An 18,952-nucleotide genomic window follows, 5' to 3' on the forward strand; every position below is an offset into this window, starting at 1 on the left:
CGCCGCGCCATGTTCCAGCTGCTGCGGGGCTTCGCGCTGCCCGGCGCCGCCTGCGACAGCGGCAGGGACGCCGACTCGCGCTACGCCAACCTCTTCAGGAAGCTAGACCTCAACGAAGATGGGCGGGTGGACATCGCCGAGCTCCAGACGGGCCTGCGGGCCATGGGCATCCCCCTGGGCAAGGAGGCGGAGGAGGTAGGCGCGGGCCGGCCAGCGCTTGGCCGCGGCTTCCCGTGCCGAAGCGGCACGGGGGCGCCGCCGCGACCGAGCCGGGCTGTGGGGAGGGCGAGGCGCGGCCTGGCCGCGGCACCCCGCTCCGCCAGCGCCGGCGCTGCGGCTCCTGCGGGTCGGGGCCGTACCCCCCCCCCCACCGCGCCTCAGGGGCACCGGGCGGCTGTTGGGGGCTGGGACACCCCCTCCCTCGGGACTCCTTCTCCACTCCCCGGTGAATTCAGCTTCGGGCCTGCGCTTTTTCTTCCCCGGTATGTCATGCCTGCCCTAGGCGCTAGATTTTATGAACGTGCTGTAAGGTTGTAAACGAAGTATCCTGAGTAAAACTGTTATTAATAGGATTGTAATTCTGCTGCCAAGTGGGCTTGGCCCTGCTTATTCATCATGTGTCAGCTCTTACGTTTCCTTGATTCTGATATTTGATGCCTGATATTTGATAGCATATTCCTGCTCCACTGTAACAAAGGATGGTAAGTTACAGCTTTGGTCAGTGTAAATTAAGGTTTGTTTTGGGCATCAGGTAAGGAAATCTCTTTAGCCTCTGCAACTGTAGGCTGCAAATGCAGAATTGGCTAATGAAGAAAGACACGTGGAAATGATGGTTCTTGATTTGGATAGTGTCTGATACAGAGTCTCTTCTGCTTAAAAAACTATGTTTTGTAACAGTGAACATCAAATCACAAATCAGGCAGAACTCTTGCTAAGGGTCCCAGATTCTGTGGTGATATGGTTGGACTGTTAACATTCTTTTATCCCATGTTATCAGTGTTATAACCTCACAAGTCAGTAAAACTTGAGTCATCAAGCTTGCTAGTGTAGTTCTGAGTTACACCAGCAAGTCTGATCTGTATCTGGAAGAAACCTTCCTACTTTCTAGTTGTTTTTCGATAATCCCTAGGAGTGAGAATTTAAACACTTAATGCATCATTCTGTAGGTAAAAATATTTGTATGGTAAGGCAAGTTCGGACTGAAAGGGTGCTTTTAGTTTAGCTTTTATACCTTTTTATTAGATACTGTTAGCTGTTTTCTTCAACAAACTCAGTTTTAAAAGTTCTTGTACTTTATTGTCTCCAGTAAGTAAATTGGAAGAGCTGGCACATTAATTCAGAAAGAAAGGTTGTATTTGCAGTCACATATAAAACTTCTGGCTAGAACATAGCATTGTGCATCTTTTATGTGCAGCGTTATATTAACAATGGTGTGCATTTATGATTGGGCCTGTACTGCTTATGTTTTTGTACATCCTTCAGAGGGCATAGTAGTGGCATACATGTTGCTTATTCTTCACTTATTGGTCTAAAAAATTGGTCTTACATGAATGAAAGATAACCCAAGGACACTTTTAACTCATTATTATTGTGTTCAAAGATGCTTTTAACTCATTATTGTGTTCATTCATATTACATATTTCCATTGCTAGGGCCCTTTAACATTTGTGGAAGAAATTCATTCATGTCCATTCGTATAGTCATAAAAATAGAAAAAATACATGTTATACTATAACACCCAAACTGGAGGGAGGAATTTTGAGTTTCACCTGTAGTTCTGAAAATCACATGCAAATTCAGTAAAGCTGAACATTTACAGGTGAGATTGGTGTAGGAGCTGTTACTTAAACAGTGTTTTTCAGTGATTCTATATAAGGAATGATTAGCTGGTGTTTCACAACGACGGCTAACACAGGCATGGTTCAAGCTTCTTAATGAGATTCAAGCAAGTAAACTTAAATTTTGACTTAAGTGTTCAGTGGCATATGGGTCAGTCATTCAATTTCAGTGACCTTGTCCTAATCCTGGATCACTCTGTGAATTTTCTTTCCCACCAATCTTATTATTTAATCTCTATTTTATCTCTTTTTCATGTATTTAATACTTTGTCTTGTACACTTATGGGAGAAGTATCCAGCAGGTCGTCTCTTGGGTATTGAATAATGCTTGTATAAATTGAAATGTTAAGAACACTTCAATATTATTTCTATTCAAAATCATCTTTGCGATGAGCATATTTCTCCATTTCTGCTGTATAAAGGGGGGATCATTTAGTCTGTTTCCTTAAACATGAGAGCTGTCAGCATTAAGTGCATGCTGGTGGTGAACTTGTCACACATTATGTACACATTGTTGAAAACCTGCTGTACCAGTTTGACTAATAAATTTGGCTTTTTACTTACACTGAACAACAAAGGAATAAATGACCAATTTTCTGACATTTTTTATGGGGATGGTCSTCCAACATAATGCACAGAAAGCCTTGAGACACAGAGTGGCATGCTTTGTAACTTTGGAGCAGCTTATCATTTAAGTCCCAAGTGATTCTGTCTTTCTCTTGTTCAGTGTGGTGCTTTCCATTAAAAGTCCAGATCAAAATATTTGTCAAATTCTTCTCAGTTTCTACAGAATAGCCTGGAATGGAAACCCATGAAATCAGTTGAGGTAAGCTAGGTTTCTTTAGATATAATGGAGAGCAGGAATTGGTCGCCTTAGCTGCTTAACAACCACAGACCAAACAAAATAAACCATGAATCATGTCACGCATTTGAAAGGGATGGAAGAATTGTTGGAGAGTACTGAAATACCTGTATGTTCACTGCTTTAAATTTAACGGTGCACACAGTTTGAACTAGAAATGACTTGTGTTATAAGAGAACCTCAGTAAGACTTGCCTCCAGCTTCTTTTCTGTCTTTATGTAGCTAATCTGCTTTCTATATTCTTTCTTGAAATGCCTTCTGCCACTTATTTCACTTGAGGCTTTAAGCTGATGTTGCAGGTGAGTTTGTAGGTTGTGTTCAGGCTAGCGCTTTTCTAGAAAAAAGACAAACAATTTTAATAAAATTCCTTTTTACTACTTGTTGAAAAAGTCATTTCACTGATAAAATTAGATATTTAATCTTTTTTTTGGTACCTATGGAGGCAGAAATAGTCTTATAATTAATAAGAAATAGCAGGACTAACAAGTAAGGAAATTTAAATGTGGGGAAAATTACACAAAGTTGCTACATGTTAGCTGCTGCCCTGTTGAGCCCTGTCAGTATAGTGACAGGAGGGCAGACCTTTAGGTACCCTAAGAGCAGAGTAGACTTCTGTGCTATATGGTTAGATCAGAGTTTCAGGGTTAACCTATATCTAAGAATATCCTAAGATTGTATGGCTTAGGTTTTCAAAATCCTTTTGTGGTCCTGGATTGCACTACATAAAATTAAAACATGCATACACAGGAGTGTGGGTCGTTGTACTCCTGGGGAGCACTGCTGCGTCCTGGTAATCTTTGGAAGGGACCCGTGTGAGTGTTACTCCTTTGCTTCATTGCAAAATCAACTGGTCCGTTGTAAATAATCACCTTCATGCCATCAGTTAAGTGTTGGTGCATATAAAGTTACTCTCCTCACTTCTGTTGAAACAGCATATAATTCTTCTCTTAAAATATATTCACTTTCTTTAAAGGATACAAAGCTGCTATCTATTTCTGTAATAGACTAATGGCATGTTTTTTTTACTTCACCTTTTATCCATTTTCTTGACAGTTTTATTAGCGCTTAATGTATCATAAAACACTGTTTGCTGAACTAACATTGTAGATATGAAGAAAGGTATATATTGAGGTGAATTGATGCGATAAATGTTGGAAGTAGGTTGTGTCCCTCTTGGAAAAAAAGAAGGGGCGGGGGATGGAACTTCACATAGAACAGCATCCTAGCACAAGCTGATAGAAGTTTAACTTTGTGTTCTACTCGACCTGCTGCCTGTCAGTGTATGGCAGACAAAAGTAAACTACTGAAAAATCTGAAATGTGCACTTCRTAAAGGCTGCCAGGATGACTTCTGTTTTATATTGTAGTGTATTATGTGCTAGGAAGGGATAACTTTTCAAACTTTACAAAGATTCCTGGCCTAATATGTCAAGACCGACAAAGAAGGAATTTAGCATGGTGACAATATCAAATGGATCTCTACAAACAACATTAACAGCTAATGTGCAGTCACTTTGAATAGTGGAGTTGTCTTCTAGAGATAAACTAGATGCTGGAATCAGATCTCAAATGATCTCATCCTGTATCTTCAGAATGCGGTGAGTCTTCTAGACTGGAGTACCATAAATGGTGCGAGTGGTTATATGAAGTACTATTTTTGTTCACCCATTCCTCCTGTTGCAATCAATCCTTATATTAAATCTGTAGGAGACAAACACAAAATTTCAAGCATCAATTTGCAGTAGGAACAGCCAGGCATTCAGGTACTATTTATACACCGAGTCCTGGAGCGTGGAGTAGAAAGATGTTATTCAAATGAATAACCACATTCTGGAAACAATTTAATTATCTTATTTAGACTAACTTTGTATCAGGTTTTGACATAATAAGTCTTGTGATTCCCAATTACTTTAAGGCTTCTTTAAATGAAGAAACAGTATGATGAGACACCTCTGTGTGAATCGAAGCAGGGCCCAAATAGACTAAATTCACAGCATGGTCTGTTTAGAGTAATCAACTCTGTTTATAAAAATTTGAGTCCAGCTAGGTCTAAAAGTATTCAGAACATTTGAAGTGTGTTACTGCATTTAAAACAAAGAGAGAATTTGGAATTCTCTCAAGCAAASCAGAGTTCTGTGTTGCCTTACATTGCTATACCTTTTTGCAAAAGGATGTGTGAGAGCAGGACCAGGTAGGTATTGTTTCCTTCTGAGCTTTTTTGTGACCTCTTAAAAACTGCAATTAAGTAGTATTTCAGAAAGTGAAACTTACCATAGCTGTTTGTAGTCAAGAAGGCATTTCCCTTTGCAGATACCTGTTTAGTGACTGAGCTAAATATGTCCTTGTGTATGTAGTGCAAATATGTTTTGCACTTCCTAGATCTGGTAACTTCCCTTAGTATGAGACATGGCAAAACTAAAGACTAGTAGAGCAAATCAACTGAAGCCTCTTGATTATATTGTAGTTTGGCTAAAAACATGCAAAAAGCATCAGTTACTTCAGCAGCAGCTTTGACAATGGAAATATGGCCAGCTTTTGAACCTACAGTAGCTACACTTGGAAATTATATCATGCACGATATAATTTCTGTTAGATATTAGATAGATAGATATTAGGTTAGCAAATAATGATGGTTATTACTTTAGTTTCACAGCATTGGAAGCTTCTGTTCTTTCATGTCTTTTAGTGCTATTCTCTATGTGAAATGAAGCTTCCTCTCACTTCAGTAGTACACCGAAAACTAGTACTGTAGGTTTAGAGTAGAAAAGAATCTTCAACTTTTTACCAAAACAAATGTCATATCACATGAATGTTGAAAGCTGGTACCATGTAGTTCCTTTAAACTTTGCTTTGCAGGTTACAGTATTTGTTTAATGTCTGATTTTTGGGGACTTAATTCTGAATTAATTGTAAATTAATTTGTTGACTCATTAATGTGTAAGAGCCCAAAGCTTTTGATTTAACTGACCTGGACAGTAGTCTCTGAATGTCCATATGAAAGAGAAGATGAATGTAAAAAGTTCATTTTTATAATATTTTAAACATCCAACGAAGGAAAATAACTTTTTTAAATACTGACTGGGGAGCAGTAGGGTTTTTTGAGCAGTGGTAGGGTACAGTGAATGATTGCAATTCTTGTTGCTGCTACAAACTACAAGAATGCTAGGTACCAAATATGGGAACCCCAGCACTGGAAGATCTTTGCCATCTACTGAAACGCATGTTTAACCAGTAGTTTGTCACAGGTGAAAATCCTAGGTAAGCTGGTAAATTTTTTAAGACAAGTTAAGGTGAGGGTGCCTCTGTAGTGAAGTAGTCTTACTTAACAGAAAAGGCGGCCTACCAAATATGTTCAAAGTCAGGAGTTATCTGTGTAACTTACACGGAATGATGAATGAAGATACAAAGAATACTTTGTGTTTCCCATTTAAGCTGTTTCAAATTCCTGGAATCTTTAAACTTCTAATTCATAATCTTCAGTTGAGAGAGTTTATCCAGGTCCTGAAGGAGCAGCTTCTGCTAGGCATGCAGGAGGGCATGCGGATGAGGCTTGCATCCCTTCCTTTTTAGGCTCATTTTATAGAGATTTTGTCTTCTGAAATGAGCCAGCGGAAATATTGCTGCTAGCCCTTTTGTGCTGTAAGAAACAGTGGTGTTTAGGGCAGAAGAAAAGAAAAAGGTCTCTAGCTGGTAGAAACATCTGAGTTACTGTATATGTACCTGGCTCTCTTGACTTCTGTATGTGACAGATGACAGGTTTAAAGAATATGCTTGGGTATTGTTTAAATGTAGTATCCTTTAGGAGGGAAGGTAATAAATATGAATGCAACATGTAGATAAGCTGGGAGGTTTTTGGATGTAGTGCAAATGCCTGTTTTGTTCACAATGGAGCATTGTGTAGAAATGCTTGAGCTTAAGTAGCAGTCTATTTTGTTAGAGTGTTATGTGGACTCATTGATTGGGGTCATGTTGTATGGACATATCCTTAGGCCCTTTTGCTTTGAGCTGGGTTTATCTCTCAGTTGATTTAGTGTGACAAGACGGGTTTAGTCATCTTTACTGAGTTGTGAGTTTGTTTTATCATTGATAAGATTAATAAATTTGTGTCCTGCCAGAAATAGATGGGATAAGGACTAAGTTATTTTTTGTTCTGGAGGATAGATATCCAGTAGAGAGGAGTTGCATATACTTGAACTGTGACTGAATTTGACTTCCAGTAAGTTTAGAGTGCAAGTCTATGTAAATGAGTATGCCACTAATTATTTTGGAGGTGGAGAGGGCAGGAATAAGAGAAGGGAGTGGCATGACTGATTTTATACATAGTACCCTCTAGTTTTAAAAGAAAATGTGAAATTTCTGAATGTCCGTAAATATGATGCTCTGCAGTATTTGCAACTGTGTCCTTTAGAATTTTAGCCATAGATTATAAARCAATGAGTTACTGGTTACACCAATTACAAGTCTAAGTGTTGTTCCTTTTTACTTACACGTCCTGTAGATAACATGATAGAAAACTAGACGTGGCCGTTGACTTCTTGATGGATCCTTTCCTTTTAAGAATTCTTTAAATTGTAGTAATTAGCTGAAATAAGCTAATGATTTATTCTTATTTGTATTAAGCATCCCTCCCTTTATAGAACCTAACTGTTTGTGAATCAGAAGAGTGTGACTGTGAAAGCTTATACAAAATAACAAATAATAGTTTTAAGTAATATATACCAATTAAACTGCTGGGAATTAAAAAAAAAGTCTAGATAAAAGCATAAAGATTTTCAGTGGCATGTATTCTGTGTCTTTATGTTGCAGCTACAAATGTGTGAAAATTCATAACTTTGTTGCAGAGTAATTAATTCTTCAGGCTGCTTATAGAGGTCAGAATTTTTGGATATATGTAAAACCTGTCCGTAACTTTCCTAGTTTTTGTCAACAGATCTGGTTTAGCTTCTCACAGCTAAATTCAGAAAAGTAGAAGTAGTGGAGGACTTCTGGAGAAGTAGGAATTTAGCGCTGCAGTGCCGTGTTTTTTACAGTACAGTTTTGAAATAAAACTTTCTTTGGTCTACCTGTGGCATTTCTGGCTGGAGTTTCCTTGCTGTGCAGGGCTATGAAAGCAGCTGTCTTAAACTGCAGAGCAGAAAAGAACAAAAGTAGCAGCATAAAAAAAAGTGTGGGGGGGAGGGCAAGGGGAAAAGCAATGTCGTGATGCAAATAGATCAGCACAGGAGCATTTCTGGTCAGAATGTGGGAAGGCATTAAAAGGAAAAAGTCATCTAAACTGTCTTCCTAATTCTTTCAGTGGTTAGTGGTTCTTAATATGGTCACCATAACATTGTGACTAGTGGATTATCTTTATGGCTTCAGTTTAAATTTTCAGACAATGAGAGGGAAGTTGTACGCCTTGGAAAAATATTTTTTTTTCCTTGGGATTGGGTCTGTGTAAAGGTGTGGTGGTCCTGTACAAATTTTGTAATAAGAAATGGCAGGTTATGTGCCAAGCACATTCAACATACCTGTTTTCCAGGATGTCCAGGCAAGAACCAGAATCTAATTTGGTTCCTGCTTTATTCTTGTAAGGGTGCCTACATTAAAATGTATCTAAATCTCCATCAGAAGTTGGTGAACAAGGAAGTAGCAAAGCGACAAATGGTTTTGATAACAATGCAAAATGTGGTATCTTGTAGTATATTAAATGTACAACAGCAGAGTGATTCCTTACTAAAATGAACTGAGGATGGTCAAATATTGGAATGGATTGCCCAGAGGGATTAGGAAACYTCCACCCTTGCAGCTGTCAAGGACTCAACTAGACATGGCCTTGAGCCACTTGGTCTAATTAGACCTGCTTTGGACAGTAGTTTGGGCTAGATGATCTCCAGAGGTCCTTTCCAACCTGTATGATGCTATGAAGGGCAGTTTCCATTTGGGAGTTACTGTTACAGACTCCCTACAGATTCAAGTGCCTTCCTACCCGTTATGCCCATGGAATATATAACCCACTACAAGGTGATTTTTGCCCTTTAAGTGGAAGGCAAGCCCCTTTGAGTGTTCCTGTGTATTCCACAAATTTACATGTTACTGGTTTTAATCTGAAACTTTAACATTAAAGCAAATGGTGCTTTTCATAGAGCATTTGTATGAGCTTTTAGATTTGTAGCGTGAGCAAAATGAATGTGCCTGCTGAGGAAATGTATACCTTTTGGTTCCCTATCACTTCTATTGTGCTGCATGGAGAGTGATAGAGACTGGCTTAAGTGTGGAAAATAATTAAAAAAAAAAAAGTAGGGAATGGAGAATGGGGTTTGTGCTTATCCTTTTCTAATTCAGATTTTCTAAATCTATTCATTTGGCAGGTAAAATAAAAGGTGCTCCTCCCCCCCCCCCCACTAATTGCTAGCTCTTTAAGCCTCCCAGGAATTTCCGTTTTATGTGGCTTACATCATCCTCAGCAACAGAAATTTTGTAATTRGAATTTAGTTAATATTTCTTTGTAGCTGTGAGCTAGAACAACACTTCCCTTGTTCTGTATTTTTGTCTGGGTATTTCAGATAGCAGTAGGGAGTGGGAACAATTTGTTTTGATTAGAATTTACTCAAAATATGTATGCATCTTCCCGTAAGTTAATGTTTCTCAGCAGCTTGTGGGAGTCCCAGAGGACACTAGGATCCTGGGGCGTGAGGTACAGTGCACATGCAGAGCAACATAGGTTGAGATCACCGTGCCTTTGAAGTAGGGACTTTTTTGGGACTTGAATAGGTTTCTAATTTAATCTGTTAGTATTTCTTATTAGAATGTYGTGATAAGGAATCCATCTATACGCCTATATAAACACAAGCTGGGAAATATAATGGGAAATTCTGAACACCCCTAACAAAACTGGCAAGGGCAATAGATGAAACTGGATTGATAAGAGGCATTTTTTTTAATCAACGATACGAATATTCTAGACTTACTGGTACTTTAACAGCACTGCAGAAATATTTTTCTGCTTACTTCACTGTGAAGTACCTTGTAATCCTTCCATTGAAAGAGATATGTTAGTCTTATGTGGTTTTTTTTGTTGTTGTTTTTTTTTTTTTTTTTTTTTTTTGAGATCATAGAATGGTAAGGTTGGAAGGGGCCTGTGGAGATCATCTAGTCAAACCTCAGCATAACCCATATGCGGATTGAACCCGTGACCTTGGCATTAGCAGCATCATGCTCTAACCAACTGAGCCAAAGCTGCCTTCTCGTAAAGGAATGGGGAAGATAAAGGAGCTGGCATAAGTATACTTAGATGTTTCAATTTTTTCAGGCACCTGCAACAAATACATGTAATTCTCAACTTTATTTTCAGTGTTTCTGGGGTAGACACTATTGGACTTAAAGTCCATTGAGGACTTGTTGTTTTTTATTTGAGCATTTTATTTTTACTAATTACAGTGAAGTAATCAAATGGTTTAAAAACAAATTTTATACGTGAGAATAACCATGGAAATATTGTTGAGAATTTTATCTTACTGAGAAGCTGAAACTGTGCAAGGCAGTCTGTGTAACATAGATGTTTGGAAGAATCTTCAGCATAGGCTCTAGACTTACCCTGAAGTACTCTGAAATTTCTTGCAAATTAACAAATTCTGCTCTCAGGTTGGTCTGCTATCCACCAACAGCATCTCTTGTACAGTGTAGTATCCCTTTAGAATTTCACACACTGAGGGAAAAGAAAACACAGGAACTGATGCCACATGAAGAGATTGGGCATAACTTTCACATAGACCTCATGTCCTAGAGCAGTGTTTAGGGGGGATTCTCTGTGCCCAGTATCCTGCCAGACCTGCTGTACTTGCACATCCCTCAAAGCTGGCAGATCTCGGGAGGCATGAGAGGACACGGAGGATGTCTGTCAGAGCAGTGCTGCCACGCTGTGCATCATCCCTGCTGTTTTCCCTGCAGTTCTCCCTGTGCGTAGCAGCCTTTGTGCTGACCTGAAGCCCAAGCTAATAAATCCTGCAGAGCCTGTTAGCCTGGACTTCACTCTTCTCAGGGCCTTGCCTTTGAGGAAGACATGCCTCTGTCACTAGGGTCTGCTGCTCTGTGTGGTTGCTGCAGTTTCCTCTTTGTAAAAGTAGGTTGTCAGAGATAAAGATGGTAAAGGTATCTGGTGCTTTAGAGATGAATGAAGAACATGTGCCTAGGCAGCTGGGCCACAACCCTGGTCTCTCTTTCAGACTTATTTCCTGCTGTGCTAGAACTTTGGTGCCCTGTATTCAACTTGTAGTTAATTTTATATGTAGGTGTTTCTTATTTGCGGGACTGTTACTGGGAAACACGAAGATGGAAGATAACAGAATTGCTGCTGAAGAGGAAATACAGTTGGGTTTTAGTCTTGTAAAAAGAGAAAGCACTACCCACCCAAACTCTGGGAGGTGGAAGTGCTAGTCAGACACGACTGTTGTGTTGTTTGGTCAGCAATTACATAGCTAACTGCTTGTTTGCATTATCTTTATAATTCAGAAGTAATAAGCCCTTAGGTTAAAGAGGATAGGCAAGACCATATTTGTTTAATTGTCTTGTAGTTCTCATGTGCAACTGGAAAAATTACAGGCTTAAGTTAGTCTCTTTCTTGGTTTTGTCATTTCCCAGTCCCTCCTTTGCAAAATATGCAATACTTTTAGGGGCAGCTTGCCAGCGCTGGTAAGAAAATGTGTGTTCTTTGAACAGAAAAGCTATGAAAACACTAAATAATKCTTTTCTAAATCTCTTTGCTGCTGTGTGCTTTCTCTTTTTATGAAAGCATAAGAATATGTTTAAATTTCGGAAACAAAATATACCCCTGAAGTGTAGGCTTCAGTGTTTTCCTAACTGACGCTGCCTCCCTCCCCAAACTGACCAATAAGACACTTTATTTTTAAGCCTGAGAAGTACCATACTGTTCTTGTTTTGTGACCTGCCATAATTTGGAGAAGTCAAATGTTTAATTTTCTCCCAACAGAAAATTTTTAAAGCTGGAGATACTAACCAGGATGGGCAGCTAGATTTTGAGGAATTTATGCAGTATCTTAAAGATCATGAGAAAAAAATGAAACTGGCATTTAAGAGCCTGGACAAAAACAATGATGGTATGTCTTGTTTTATTTTATTTGTTCAAAAGTTATTTGAAGGAATTATGCACTCATTCGTATTCTTTTCTAGACAGAAGACATTTTTTTTTCTTTTCCTAAACAGAAGACAATCTGGAAATGCGAAACCTTTGTTTTTCTTAATAAGAATGTAGTTTTCATTGTTCATGGTGTATTGAAATAATTATAAAGTGATTATAGTCTCTTTTTTTTTTTGTATCCTTCAGGTCTATTGACCTGAGAACCTTTGCTCCTCAGATGAAGAAACTATGAGGAAGTTTCTAATTATCTCTTAATAATTTTTTTCCCCTCTAGTTATTATCTCAATGGATGTTTGCATCTCATTTGGTTGCATGATTTTAATGTACTTACTTTTGCTTCATCCTTAAAACAATGATCAAAATAAATCATCTCTGTTTAAATTTAAATTTTATTATTTTTTTAATTTTAAATCTTTCTTTAAATGTTCTAAGGCAAAATTGAAGCATCAGAAGTTGTCCAGTCCCTCAAGATATTGGGTATAAACATTTCAGAAAAACAGGCAGAAAAGATCTTGCAAAGGTGAGGTATTATTGTTTCTTAAAGTGTTTTTGAACTTGCATATGCTTCCTTGTATTTTTCATAAGTATGTTTTTCTAATACAGCTTTAAGACTATTGAACAAGGCAGACTGTTAATTGAAGTACATTTATTCTTAGATGATTTAGGAGTGAGCCTGTGTTCAAGTGCTTCATTTATACCTGAATACATAATTGGTTTGTAAAGCCTTTTAAAAAAGAAAAAAAAAGGTTCACTGTGGTTTCAGACTCTCCTGTTTATGGTGAAAGCCCTAGGATTCTTCAATAAGCTTCAGGCTTAATGGTAAGAATATTTCTTTCTTTCCTTGGATATTGCAGCTGAAGAATTGTATTGACGCTTTTTTTTAAACTGAAAAAAATAACATTTCTATCACATTTACCATTTGTGGACTGCATGTGTAGGTTCACAGGACTTGAAGTCTACATTCTAATAGAATAATTTCTCATTATTTAATCATTTTGTTTATTGATTGGGATTGTTTCAGTGTTAGGAGGCCTCAGCTCTAACTGATCAAGAACAGTTAATTACCTGTTCTAACATGAACTTTGTTCTCTGACATACAAAAGGGCAAGTTACAGATAAAGTTACTAGATGTTAACAGTTTGTACTTGTGGGGCCGTGTCATGCCTCTCTGGATGTGTATCTGATGGATTAGGGGTCCATCTGACAGGATTTGRAAGGCACTGTCCTGTCTTTATGAAAGGTTGGATCACTCGTTCCTTGGCAGCTCTGCCAGCCTGGTATCTCTGTCAAGTCATCTGAGCTTTATGTCAGATTGCAAGTGTGCACCTTTAGTAAACCTTTCCTGCAATAGCCAAAGTATCCCTCCCAACCTCCAAGATGACCCTGACACCAGCTGCCCTCCCTCACCCCTTATGTCTTGACCATATAGAAGATGTTGGAATATTTAAGATTGAAAGAGTGTAGACTTTTATGTCTAACCTACCCAGTGAAGTCTGTCTGTTACTTGATTTTATGAACAGGAGTAGAATTAAATTTTTGTTTTGTATTGTGTGCTTTCGGTAGAATAGGATAGTTAAATAGGATTATAACTCTGAAAGGTTGTTGGTGACTTCAGTGGTTCCTTTATAGAAATTCTTCCATACTCTTGAATGGTAGAAAATCTAGTCACTAGTTGAGCATTTGTTCCCGGAGCAGAATGTCTTAGTACATTTTCTGAATCAAAGGCTGCAAATGTTGATGGAATGAAGTGTTATATTCCAGTACTAAATGGAACATGTTAGATGCATTCAGATCAGAAAAGCATAGTAGTGAAAAACCATGGCAGATTCAGCTTTGAAGTCACGAGATGGAATCTAGAGTCATTTGTCACTGATGATAAGTTCCACTGACTAAAAAATAAAAATACCTTCCCCCCCCCACCACCAAATCCTGCCACTGTTTCTTTACCTGTTTTTGTTTTATCTGCTTTTCAGTATCGATGCTGATGGGACAATGACGGTAGACTGGAATGAGTGGAGAGATCACTTTATGTTTAACCCAGCTACAGACATTGAAGAAATAATTCGATATTGGAAACATTCCACTGTAAGTTCAAATTTATTTTAATTCTAGTGCATCTCTTAAATCCCTCTCTGCTGGAATAATTCTCAATATTGAGTATGAGAGCTTCATAGTTGTTAAATTTCAAGTGTATCTGTATTTAAAACATGTTTGTTTTTCCCTTTTACTACTTCATGCTTTCTCATGTAAAAGTAAGATAGTGTGGTGTGAACTTGTTCTGAGCAAGAACTTTTCCTTTTTCAACTTTGCTAACTTTGGGGGTTAGGAAGGAAAGAATCCTTTCTTCCTTTGGAGATACTCCACAGCACAATRCTATGTTTTTATGTGTTGAAACTAGTTACAGAAGCATTTTAACTCTTTCTTATGTTAATTCAGCAATTGTATTTATATTATATTATCATTAGCATAAAATCAGCAGTTTCTTTGCTGATTATTTTCTGTGCTCATGTTCTCATATGCTCATTTGTGCTGTGGAATTTCATTCAAGAGTGATTAGAATATACAGAAATAGGTTATGCCCTGTCTGGAGAAATTTTTCAAGTTGCTATTGAATGGAGTGCTTATCACCTTATAGTGACTGACTTAAAAGAACAGATAATAAGTAAAATCTCAACTAATAATAGTAGTCGTTGCTGCTAAATATCCTTCCTGTAGATGATCAGAGTAATCTGTAAAGTTGGTAAAGACAGATTTCTTCGAATATGATAACACCACTTATCTTCAGGGATCAGTCAGCCTTTCCATAATAAAATGTGGCTTATGAGACCTGACAGCTTCGAGTAGTTCATAGTGCCCAGCCCTATTTCAGAGGAGGTGCTTGCCAAAAGGGAGCTCCCTGTTTCCTGGGGAAAACAACTGGAGTACTTCTATGAGATCAGATAGTCCTGGTCACAGCTTGTTTAGTGAAAAATGCATGAGTTCTCTATTTAATAGTTTTTTTTTCTTTTTCTTTTTTATTTAAATGTAAGATTCGTTTTTGTTATTAYGGAATATCCTTGGTTACCCCCAAGGAACAAGGCTGGAAGTCTCTTCTGATCTTTGCATGTTGCAGTCAGCTGACAACCCAGTTATCACAGAAAGCCAAAATCCAGCTATGCAGTAACACAGCTGGTGTTTTCAGATAACAGCAGATGTGGGGCCTTGCACACTGGGCTGTCTTTGAATTCTGTTTTTATTATAAAATTTTAATTGCTGTCAGACTGTTCTGAGTAGAAAGCTACATTGGCATAGAAGTATTGTGAGTTGGTATTTGGCATTTTTGTTATTAAATCCCTAAATGGAACATTAACTTTCTCTCTCTCTGTCTCTATCTTCCTTTTTATTTTTTTCTGTGTGTGTTGGTATTAAAGGTTCTATTAGGGCCCTGTAGACACAAGTCTTAAACTCTGGCAGATATGTTGTTTAATATTTGTGTTTTTGAAAGTTGCGATTAATCTTTTGATTAATTGACTCTATTTGTAGTTGACAAACTTATAACATCTTATTTGGAAGCCATGAGTGTCAGAGAGATGAAAGGATTTTCCAATTAATCTGTTCTATATTCAATATCCAGAGGAGTTAGTGCTTTTTCTGTTTGTACAGTGGCTATGTGTATAATCTGCATCCTGTAGTTCTTGTGGTCCACATGAGCAAGACAGTATTCTCTCAACTTGTACAGATAGAGAACTCTGCATAAATGGAGACTGGTGTCTAAATTTAAAATCAGTAGTAGTAAAAATGAGTGTGTCACTTAACACATTTCCTGGTCAGAACTTTTTATCAATTAATAAAACATTCTTGCCTCTTGAAATGTTTAACTTATGCATAATGGCTTATTATCTGTGGTATAATTTTTCTAATTTATAGTTAAGAATTATGTGCAGAAGACTCTGATTAAGTGATACATAAAATTGTTACAGGCCTTAGCAATAAAACTAAGAAATAAGATCATGCAGTGTTCTTTGTTGATCAAGTTGAATGGTAATGCAAACATGCATCTGTTAATTTTAGGCTTACATTACTGATTTTTATTCAGTTAATTTTTCAGAGTAGCTGATGATACAAAACATAATAGATTAGTCAAAACAGTCCTTTTGTAAGTTAATAAGCAATAGTTACAGGAAATTGCATTTTGTGTTGGTATATCAGCCATAACAATGTTATTTTAATATGTCAGAAAAAACATGTGTATGAATAAGTAAGAGAAATCTCTTAATCCTTCAGAGATTATCAAGATAATCCCAGAAGACTGGCTGGTGAAAGGTTAGCAGTAACATGTAAGCATTTGAGCTTTAGTGCTAGCTGAAAAGGTTTACAGAACATGACAAAATGTCTTTGCTTGGACCGTACTCAAGAGGTATTTGCCATCATTTTTAATGATGATGGTGCAGTATATGAAATGTTGGGTCTGCGGCATTATTACTCAGTGTCTGCATAGATGTCATTACAAAATGGTTCTTCATTAAATAGCAGTAGAAATCAATAGCAAGTTTATAGAATGTGAATTAGTTTTTTCTTTTTTTTAATCTAGCATTTTACTTGTATATAGTTAGTTGATTGATTAATTGGAATCAGAGCTGTTGATAAAACTGAGAGGATGAAATGGGATAGTTATTCGCACATCATTACTTTTGGTCYCAATAGGTGTTGGATATTGGGGATAGTCTGACCATTCCAGATGAATTCACAGAAGAAGAGAAAAAGACTGGACAGTGGTGGAAACAGCTACTTGCAGGAGGAGTGGCTGGTGCTGTCTCTCGAACAGGTACAGCGCCATTAGATCGTCTTAAAGTGATGATGCAGGTAGGTGCAATATTTAAGAACTATTTAGGTTCCGCATATTGTTTCAGCTTTTTCAGAGAGCTCTTCCAGAAAACTGATGGCCAAATACACATCTGGATTCTAGAGAAGGTCCAATTATGTCTTTAYAATTTCCATATTTTGTTTCATATTGGCACTTGACTCATAACTACCTAAAGGTAGATAGAGTGAGCTATGGATTGATGCCCTGTTCTTTTAATGATAATGGCAAAAATGTAAACAATAGTATGGTGCTTGTGCTACTAAAGTAAGATTTTTTTTCTTTTTTTTTTTTCCGATAGTGGATGTGTTTTTGCTGGTTGATTTGTTTAAGCAATGATGGGCTACTTAGTGATGAGTTCTACTTTCTGATCACAGCAGCGTTCCTTACTGAGGTTTGTTTTTGTTTTCTAGGTTCATGGTTCAAAATCAAACAAAATGAATATAGCGAGTGGTTTTAAGCAAATGGTGAAAGAAGGTGGTATCCGATCTCTTTGGAGGGGAAATGGTGTAAATGTTGTGAAAATAGCTCCTGAAACAGCTATTAAGTTCTGGGCTTATGAACAGGTAGGATGCTAAATTGGTAAAGCAATTAATTATTAAAAATAACTGAAAGAAAATAATGGTAAACTAAGTACTATATCATAGAATCAGTAAGGTTGGAAGGGAGCTCTGGAGACCATACTCACTGCTTATCATTTGCACAGTTGTGCAAATGTGGGAGTTCTTATCATAGATGGAGATTTTGTCACACTAGTTTAGAGTGACTTTCATCAGATTTAAAGTAGTCTAATTTTTCTGTTAATAGACTGTTTAGTAGGAGGTAGGTTTTACTATTATATGATAAACACTGTAAATAATAAACTAAATCTGTCATAGGTATTAAACAGACCTCCAGTCTGCCTAATTTTATTGCATAAATATGTCAGTTCTTGTTTCAAAGTGCTAACAATCTAAAATTTGATACGTTGTGCTAGTCTCACTTATACTGGATTCTTTTTAGGTCAAATGTCATTGTGCTATATAAGATGCCCTAACCCTGGATTTCGGAGTTATATTTACCTCTGAATCAGCTTTACATAGCACATTAAGGCCTAATCCTCCTTTGGAAAATTAACTTCAGTATTAATGTAGTTAACTGATCTTTGATTTTGCTCTGCAGGTCTTGCTAGAGCTTCACGTAAGACTGAAGTAACATATAGTGTGTCTCCAAACTAGTATTGAGAAAAGAAGCAACAAAGTCAAGTACATTTTAGGGTATTGCAAGATTGAATGATGGATTAGTGAATGTTTATAATAAAGTTTGAAAAGATGATTTGTATTGTATTTTTGCCTCTTATGGTAATTCTCCTAGAAAAACACATGATGTTTGTTTTTATATATTTTTATCTACACAGTATAAGAAGATACTAAGCAAGGATGATGGAAAATTAGGCACCATTGAAAGATTTATATCTGGTTCTTTGGCTGGGGCAACAGCACAAACCTCTATTTATCCCATGGAGGTAAGTAAGAGAATCTATCTGCATTGGAGAAACTAGCTAATGTCTGGTTGATTTCCAGAGAAAAGCCCATTTTAGTCTTGAAAATACTGTAAGAATAGTGCCTATATCCTAACACTTATTTTTACTTCATAGACTTATTCTTTCAGGATTTCACTGGTAGATGTTATGAGTTATAATGTAGTTCATTTCAGACCTGTCACTTTTCTATCTAACTGTCCTTTTTAATTTAGACTTACTTCTTAAGAACTACTGGGAATTTAGAAAATGGTATCATTTATCTCTGTACATGAACCAGAAATTAGATTATTATGTTATGTGATGACTGCACTTGAAATTTGCAAATCAAGAAAATCTCTATTCAGAGCAATGTTTAAATATGGCTTTTAAAACCTAGTTCAGGAAATGAAAACCAGGAACACATTTAAAATTAAGTACATGTTCATGTTATTTTCTAAACCGATCTTAAATCTTATTCCCACTATGTATGTAGGCAAGAAGAGGTCTTGCCTGTAGCAGAACTGATGAAGTTCTGTTGAATGGTGGTTGGAAGCTGGGTCAGTTTAGGTGGTCTATGTGGAGGGAATATAAAAACAGCTACATTTGATAAAATGGCTACAGATTGGAGGGTTAGGTGCTCTATTTCCTCTGTAGAACATACATGTGTGGTATTACTTAGGTTGCAATTTAACCACTCTTACTATATTAACTGCTATAAAGTAACTATTTTACACCTTACATTTTAAAAATGGAGGTAAAACCTAATTCATTTACTG

General features: G+C 37.2%; 1 protein-coding gene across 6 annotated transcripts in view; it reads left to right on the forward strand.

Annotated features, from left to right (window-relative positions):
- The first annotated feature begins 6 nt into the window (after positions 1 to 6).
- The window catches only part of SLC25A24 (solute carrier family 25 member 24), a 73,238-nt gene continuing 54,292 nt past the window's right edge, over positions 7 to 18,952 (forward strand). For all 6 annotated transcript variants that reach the window (XR_014895089.1, XR_014895090.1, XR_014895091.1 and 3 more), the window contains exons 1-7: positions 7 to 195; positions 11,668 to 11,794; positions 12,268 to 12,355; positions 13,809 to 13,920; positions 16,519 to 16,677; positions 17,089 to 17,241; positions 18,072 to 18,179. Coding sequence is in view for 3 of the 6 variants with exons in the window: in XM_085299068.1 (XP_085155194.1) it covers positions 10 to 195; positions 11,668 to 11,794; positions 12,268 to 12,355; positions 13,809 to 13,920; positions 16,519 to 16,677; positions 17,089 to 17,241; positions 18,072 to 18,179 (933 nt within the window). In the remaining 3 variants the exon portion in view is untranslated. The remainder of the gene's footprint in view (positions 196 to 11,667; positions 11,795 to 12,267; positions 12,356 to 13,808; positions 13,921 to 16,518; positions 16,678 to 17,088; positions 17,242 to 18,071; positions 18,180 to 18,952) is intronic.

The sequence above is a fragment of the Rhea americana genome, unplaced genomic scaffold (assembly GCF_003343005.1).
Source record: "Rhea americana isolate MKP2758 unplaced genomic scaffold, rheAme1 scaffold_144, whole genome shotgun sequence".
In the NCBI taxonomy this organism is placed as follows: domain Eukaryota; kingdom Metazoa; phylum Chordata; class Aves; order Rheiformes; family Rheidae; genus Rhea; species Rhea americana.